General features: G+C 36.9%; 1 protein-coding gene across 3 annotated transcripts in view; it reads left to right on the forward strand.

Annotated features, from left to right (window-relative positions):
* The window catches only part of MICALL2 (MICAL like 2), a 976,695-nt gene that overhangs the window by 765,425 nt on the left and 203,001 nt on the right, over window positions 1–8,269 (forward strand). For all 3 annotated transcript variants that reach the window (XM_044089760.1, XM_044089761.1, XM_044089762.1), the window contains one exon: window positions 7,966–8,027. In XM_044089760.1, the coding sequence (XP_043945695.1) occupies window positions 7,966–8,027 (62 nt within the window). The remainder of the gene's footprint in view (window positions 1–7,965; window positions 8,028–8,269) is intronic.

Genomic DNA, 8,269 nt, shown 5'->3' on the forward strand with positions numbered 1-8,269 from the left:
CTTGGTTTCTTCCAATAATGTCACTTTTCCAAGTTATTCGCACTCAGTATTGCAGCTTCTCTATTATTTTCTGCCATTTTCCTTGTTTTTTTGCACCATTAGTTGTATGTATTCCTACTGGCAAAATGTTCTTTCACCATTCCCTCACTAGTGTACCAGAAACCACACTGTACCTATATACTCCACTAAGGTAGTTAAGGGACAGTGATGCTAACCTTGGGCCTCCTGTACAGAATTAAGTTATTGGTAAACTTAGACAAGGCTTCAAAGTAGGGATGGAGCACTCATTCATTTGGCTAGAAAGGACGTTTAAATAGAGTTGGACAAGTCTTAAAAAGGTACTTTACATATCTTCCATATGTTATACCTGTTTAAGTTGGTATTTCCAGAACTAGTGCAGGGAAGTTTCACCAATTTTTATTATTTACTGCTTTTGAGTGAGTTCTGCAGCCTCCTTCTACTTTATTCTATAAATACAGAGAGTTTTTGGAATAGTTTTCCTCACCCTTCCTTACTGGAGACCATTTTTTTTAAATCTAAAATTGTACCCTAGACACTTTCCAGCCTGTCACTCATCATAAGACTCGGTGACTTACTATTAGCTCATTTGGCACTTCTGTCTGTCCATATCTGTTCCTTAATGTTTCACTCTTGACACACTATCTGTTTTTTTTTTACTTTTCATCGTAGGCTGGTTGTGTTCTATCTTTTATTAGAGACTGTTACTGATGTCTTCTACACTGTCCTGCTCCATCTTTTAATGATATTGTCTTCTGTCTGTCTTTGTTGTTAGTACTCCAAAGTTCATAAAACAAAAAAATGAAAAAAGGATCCAGACCACAAATGAAGGCGTAAAAAAGCTTTATGTACTAGCGCTTTCATCTAAAAAAGACTTCTTCAGATACAAAAAAACAAAAAACACAGGTGCTACACATAACTTATATAATTCCTCATGGAACATCCAATTAAAATTTAAAGAAACACTGGCAATAAACTGAGACAAAATATAAAACATAACACATGGTGAAAATCTGAAGATCCACCATAACCATACAACAAACATAAATAAAACATAAATTTAAAAACCTTAATCACCCCTAAACAAGGTGATATTTAAACCCTAACTGCTTTAGCTAGCAAAACTGGCTTAATGCTGACATATTCATTAAGACCAGGTAAAATGTTAGCCCTGAGCCTAAGCTGCCATTTTAGCTCTTTATTTAATAAAATATTTTTATAATCACCCCCTCTGGCATTATTTCTGACAACTTCAATAATGCCAAATTTAAAACCACAAAATGAAGCACATAACTCTGAATGTTTGAACAATGTGCTGCTATCTTTACCTGTCTTTATATCGTAAATATGCTCATATATTCAGTCTCTAAATGCTCTCTCAGTTTTTCCTACATAAAATGCAGGACATCCACCGCATATAGCCAGGTAAACCAACATCTTAGTTCTGCAATTACCCTTACAGAATCTCACGAAACTGTTAAGCCCATTCTTCAATCTTGTATGTGCTTCCTTAAAAATATGGGGACATTGACTACAACTTCCACATGGAATGGTAGCTTTGTTTATAAATTGAACATTACTATCAATCTGTTCAAAGATTTTCTTAATTTTTTCCTGTCCTATATGTGAATATAGGTTTGGGTCCTACTACTTCAAAAAGATCTTTATTGGTTTTCAGCACACTCCAGTTAGAACTAATGATACTAGTAAAAGTATCAGAAAATGTTGTAAACTCTGTGACACATGACCCCTGGAAATTCTTTACATCTCTATTCTGAATCCCTGTGGTGACAAATGGTTGACCTAACAAGGGCTTAAATTTCTTGCCCCATTCCTCATAAACTTCACCTAGTATATCACATACAACATTTAAAGGGTATTTTCTTTCAATAAACTTGTTACCCAAAAAAATGAATTCACTCTTCAAATCATCCAAATCTGAGGTCATCCTCGCTATCCTAACTGCCTGTCCCTTTATGAGACTTCTCTTTTGAAATGTAGGATGATGGCTCTCATAGTGCAAATAACTATTGCACCAGGTGCCTTTGCGATAAATTTTAGATTCAACCCCCTTATTTGTTTTGACAAGAGTAATATCAAGATAATTAATAGTATCATAATGCCATGTATGTGTGAAAGAGAGAAAACTGGTACTATTATTCAAATATTGCATAAATAATGCAAGAGTTTCTTTTGTCCCTTTCCATAAAATAAAAATATTGTCAAGGAACCTAAGGTAAAGCTTAATATTATCTTGAAATGGACTGACAAAAACATGCCTATTCTCCCATTCCAACATGACAAATTTGGCATAAATGGGGGCACAAGCTGCCCCCATAGCCAATCCACTAACCTGTTGGAAATATTCACCTTGAAAACTGATGTAATTATAATCAAGGACAATTTCCAAAAGTTCCAAAATGAGTGGAATTTGATCCTTAGGTAGGGAAGAATATTTATGAATACTATCACTAAAATATTCATAACATAACGGGGAATACAAGTAAAGAGATCTTTCACATCAATTGTGAGGAAACTACAGTCTTCACTCCATATATCTTGAGTCAATTTACTAAGAAATTCCCAGGAGTCCTTAATGAGATGTTCTGTTTTAGTCAAAATTTCCTTGGTACAATGATCAACGTATACTGCTAGAGGATGAGTTTTAGAGTTTCTAGCAGAAACTATAGGTCTAAAGGTAGGTTCTAAAATGGATTTATGTACTTTGGGAAGTCCGAAAAAAGTAGGAATGAAGGGATTATTCTGTCTCAGGAACCGGTGTGTCTTATAGTCAATCCTGTTTTCCACTAAATATTCTTCAGAATTGAATCAATTCTCCCATATGCTATATGAATTTCATTAATCGAAACAGGAGAATAAGTAGTAGAGTCCAGCAAAATGTTGGTAATAGAATTGTATTCCTCAGTACCAAACAGCACAACACCCCCCTCCCTTATCGGGCTTCATAATACGAAATTCCTTTTGCCCTTGTAAGTAACGGAGAAGCTTGATTTCATCCCCACTTAAATTACTAGGCCCCAAAGTCACCTTATGCCTAAAAAATTCTTCATATATTTCTTCTGTGACAATTTTTTCATACAACAATAAAACAGGATGAAGGGGTGGGTTGAATGTGCTGCTTCTAACTAAACCCTGTGAAGCATTATTTCTGTCTTTATCAGTTTTGTTGAAAATCATATTTAAATTTAACTTCCTTAAATACAGTTTGAGATCAACCAAAAGATTTGCTAAATCACCAGGATTGCTTTTAACATACTTAAACCCTTTTAAAAATAAATCAAAATGTTGTTTCCCTAAGACTTGGGTGGTATAATTAAAGATTTTGAACCCTTTATATTCAGACAAAATGCCCTCAGTGCCCTCCAGAACCACTATTTCCCCTTCTTCCCCATCTTCTTCCATCCGTAATTCATCCCATAGCCATTGCCTGAATGGCCTGGGTCTGATAGGTAACTGGTCTTGCTGGCCAGTCGTTCTGATCCCCTTGAAAATAAAAAATGGTCTTGTGGCTCCGAAAAAGAATCTAACTCATCCAAAGGTCTATTATGGCTAATAACTCTATCCATAGGCACCCCTCTGTCATGAATATCATCCATTCCAGGCACTAAAGGGCTTGCAGAAACACCACTATTAACATTTTCATTAACATTGTTTTTATTGTTATAGTTATTATTATGCAAAGGGCCCGGATAAACTTTCCCAACACTATATTGCTGTTTATCTGTCATGGATTTCTTTTGCTTCCTTAGAAAAATGTTATGCACTCTCCTATCAATCCTATCCAGGATTTTCCTATACATTTGCTCATATTCGGAAAACAGTAAATCCTTCATGATGTCCTCATTTAATCTGTTTATCTCACCACACAAAGACACCATAGTTACATCGTTGTACTTAATAAGTCTATGAACAAGTCCCAAACCACACTCATCAAAAAATTGATGAAAATCTTTTAAAACATCATGTGTGTATACTATACCAAATGGATATTTGTGAAGTCTTAAACCTTGTGGAACCAAACCATGGCCCACACAGCAATGCAAATATCTGTTATCAAGCTCCAAACATTTATACTTAAAAAGTTTCTTTTCCATGGAAAAAATCATGTCCTTTAAAGTCAATGCATCCACAGAATTAACGCCATAATCATTAGAATGTATAATGTCAATAGAATTAAAGTCAAATTTTCTGTTGAAAACGTCCTTAAAACGTTCTGAAAGTTCAAAAGGTGCACCTTTACTGTTAAAGGCACCTTCCGTGCCTATAGCATTTGAAACAACTGTAACATCTTTACGAATGGTTTGATTAGCATGAGAAACAGTACCTTTAGCGTTTTTATCAAAAGTCGATTGACCACCTCGATGGTTACCATCCTGAAACCCTGGTTTGTTCATGTTGGAAGCCGTGGAAACATGTCCATCAGAAAGAAAAATGTTGTTTGGAAGCCTACAGCCTCCCTCCATCTAAATCCCACCATTGCTCACGGAGACAACATAACAGGCGTTGGACAAGTATCCGGTATACACAAAGGCTCCATATCCTTTGTAGTAGCGCCACCAACTGACTCCTTCTGGCTTAACAGCTCTATGAGCCTGAAAAGATCACCTTTTAGTGCCGCAACCTCCTCACGGACCTTAGAAACCTCTTTTTGCGTTTTGGCCAAACAACTTGGGCTAAACATTTCCTCACTGCCAATAACAGTCGAATCACCAGATGAATCACCCATAACTGTAGCACCAATGAAAAATAAGCCCAAACACCAGCACGAGCAGCAACTGGATCCCAATGACAAAAACTCCAAAGTTCAGTTCTGGATCCTTTTTTCATTTTTTGTTGTTACTACTCTCCATCTTTTTGCTGTTAGCTTTTAACACTGCCACAACTATTGTTGTATAGCATATTAAAATATTATGCTGTTTATGACTGTTTCCCGTACCGTCCTCCTAGTCCAGCACCCCCTGACATCACTTCCTTTACTGTTGCCTTACCCCTCCATCCCAAATTCTAACGTATTACTTAATACCCTTCACTCCTTTTAGCCTCAGTAACTAAACACTCATTTCTATACTGACCACTCACCTAATACCTGTTACACCTCCCATTATATGTATATATTTGCTCCCCATTTGGGGGGCACCTGACATCTGGGGCAAGAAAAACTGAATAAAATGGCATCGGCTGCATGTTTTATACCCTTGACGACCTGACATCATGGAAGAGGAGACAGCAACTGACACAGGACCCAAGACTTTGTTATTCAGGCCGACTGAGGGCAACCTGCCAGCAGATTACCCCAAATGTAATGACTGCAACAGTGAATACACTCGAACATCTATATTTATGGTAAGTGTACACAACTGTACTATCTGTCTAGTTACTAAGGTTTCATAATTAGTAAGTTCAGGATGCAATGGGGGGGGATTGTAAAGCCTCCTTTTCTTTAGTGTGTCTTCTATGTCTAATTTAGGGGTATCCTTAAACATGATATCAAAATTTAATTTTCTCATGAACATTTTCACATCCAAAATAGTATTAGCCACATTCCTTCTTTTGTTCGGAATACAAGTAAATCCTTTTTTTAAAAAGGCTAAAATGGTTTGGATTAACCTCAGTATCAGTGTAATTATAAATGTGGAAGTTGTCCATGGTACATATCACCCCTTCCCTTTCAGTATTTCCTGTTCTTAATTGTTCCTGACCATTGTTAATAAGTGTGTCTATATGGGTATTTTTGACAACACTTAAATGTTCCTCTATTCCCACTGTCGTTGAATATATTTCTTTTGTTCCCCTTGGAACTGGGGTTGTTGTCTCCCCATGAGCTGAGCATATGTCATAGGTGCTGCACAGTTCCTTATCCTCTCGGACCTCCTGGGTCCTACATTGTCTAAAGGGACATTCTCATCTCTGTGCTCTTCAACACCTCCCCACCTTCTCCCATCATTTTCAAAGTCCCTTCTTGGTGTTTTATTTCCATTCTCATTTAGTCTAAAAAAGTCCCCCTTCTTTCATTGTTCTTATTTCTGGTTCCTAAACAATAAGCCTTTCCCTCATTGTAATCTGTATCATCTCTATTTAGTTTGGACATCTAATGTTTAATATTTTTTGTAAGTAGCATTATCAACATCTTTGAACAGTAGTAAATATTTCCGTTTATGTTCAGTTACTGTAAACATTAAATCCTGTTGAATCTTATTATTTAACATATTAATTTCCTCCTTTAAACCTTTTATGATGTTATCATTATTTTTTTATAATCACCCTCATTAGGATGAGGCCACAATCATTCAAAATGTTTATCACGTCTTTAAACAATTCAGAGCCATCGATTGTGTTATTCGGAAATTTCATCACTCCTAAGTCCCTTCGGGACATATTTATGCTTTAAGCATTCAGTTAAAAAAAAACAATTATTAAGTAGTAAACTTTTAAATTTTAACATTTTGTCTTTTAACAAATTACACAGAAACCATCACATTCCCATTGTGAGCTGTTTCTATGACATTGACATTCTCATTTAATCATTTATTAAAGTCCATGTTGTTATAATGTTCCAGTCCAACGAATTCTCTGTTCTGCTCCTCATACCATTCATTCTGAGTTGAAGAATGTAAAGGGCGTACTTGTTGCCCACTCACAGACAGTCCACCATCATTCACTTCTCTCCTTACGTTGATACGTATGTCAGTGGGCATGGGATTACGTCCCTGTTGCAGTTGGTAACACGGAATTGAGATGTCAGTCTCGGCGTGTTTTTCCACTGGTGAAAAAAGATAAATAAGCTCCATAAGCTCACCAGTAAGTGTCTGTTCACTTCCACCTCTCCGTGAAGCCCCTTGGCTACTGGGTGTAGCCATCCCAGGATCAAAACTAATAACCACTACAGGACAAAGCTGAAAGAAGTCACCAAAAACCACAAACCAGTTCAGCAAGGCTTACTCGGTCCCAATAAAGGCAGCTTCCAATCACATAGGATGCCAACAGCAAAATTCCATAAAAATCATCATAGATTCCTTGAGATCTGCTTGTTTTTTGTCTTAGTCCTTTTTTCTAATTGTAAGGTTATGCTCACATTGTTTAGAAATTATGAGAAGTTCTCAGCTGTTGATAACTGGACTTCACTGCACCACCAAATGCAGTTATCTTGTTATTTTGAGCCACCTGTTGGAACACCCAGTAGTTACAAAGTTACCCTGCTGTGACTTCTTTTTGCATATGTTGCCAAAATGGGAAGTTTTGAAACTTAAAAAAACTTGCTTCCCTAATGTTGCTAGGCTGCATTGGCATTGGTCCACGGACTGGTAACTGGGATGGAGGAGTGGAGAGTGGGTTGAGGCCTTAGACTTGTGCACCTCTTCAGGGAGGAGGAGAAGTTGTCTATCATCATAACACAGATGCCCACTAAATATGTCAGACCTTGTGCATCTCAGGTGCTTGGAGGCATTGCTATTCTTGTAAGCTCTGTTTGTTTACACTTTGTGGACTAGATCAGACCAATATCCCTTGCTTTTTAATAAAGGAAGCTACCTTCAACATCTCAGCTGTTGCACCTTCAGGAAATGAACTGAAAAATTCTTATAGATGTTGGATGACTGGCTAGATGGCGAACAACCTGTCATGGCAGGTGACAAAAGGTATGCTAAGAGAATTATCTTCTACTTGTAAGAAAGACACGGTTGAAGTAGTGTATGAAATAAAATTGTTTGACTGTAATTATCTGAATATAATTTACTTTGTGTGATATTACCAAGTGTTGATAAAATGCAAAATCTTGAGTGTGTACTAGATCTGTAATGAACAAATGAATTGTTTCTCTACTACTTTATAACTATTCATTTCAAATGTTTTATTTGCTCTACATTGTCAGGTGTTGCCTTAACCTGTACTGTACTCTAAATGCAAAGCTTCTGTTCACTTATTTTCCAGGTACGCCAGACAATTCTATCTATTCCAACTGGGATGCTGACTATAACATCAAGTCGCCAAAGGTAGGAACATGTCATGAGACAAACTGAACTTTACAGAAGAAGGGGTTGGTGTAAATGATGCAGAAAAGTAGAAAGGCAAGGAGATAGCATGCAGTTTGTGATGATGTGAAGTCAGCAGTATTATGTCAGGTGGAGGCGTGACTGATAATTTCATATAAGCCAGACGTCCATGTATTCTAAAAGGAAGTGAAATAACTTGGATCATAATCTGATTGCGAGGTGTAACTGGCCCAAGAGAAGGC

Source organism: Protopterus annectens, chromosome 12.part0, assembly GCF_019279795.1.
Source record: "Protopterus annectens isolate FY-2018-M chromosome 12.part0, PAN1.0, whole genome shotgun sequence".
Lineage (NCBI taxonomy): Eukaryota > Metazoa > Chordata > Ceratodontiformes > Protopteridae > Protopterus > Protopterus annectens.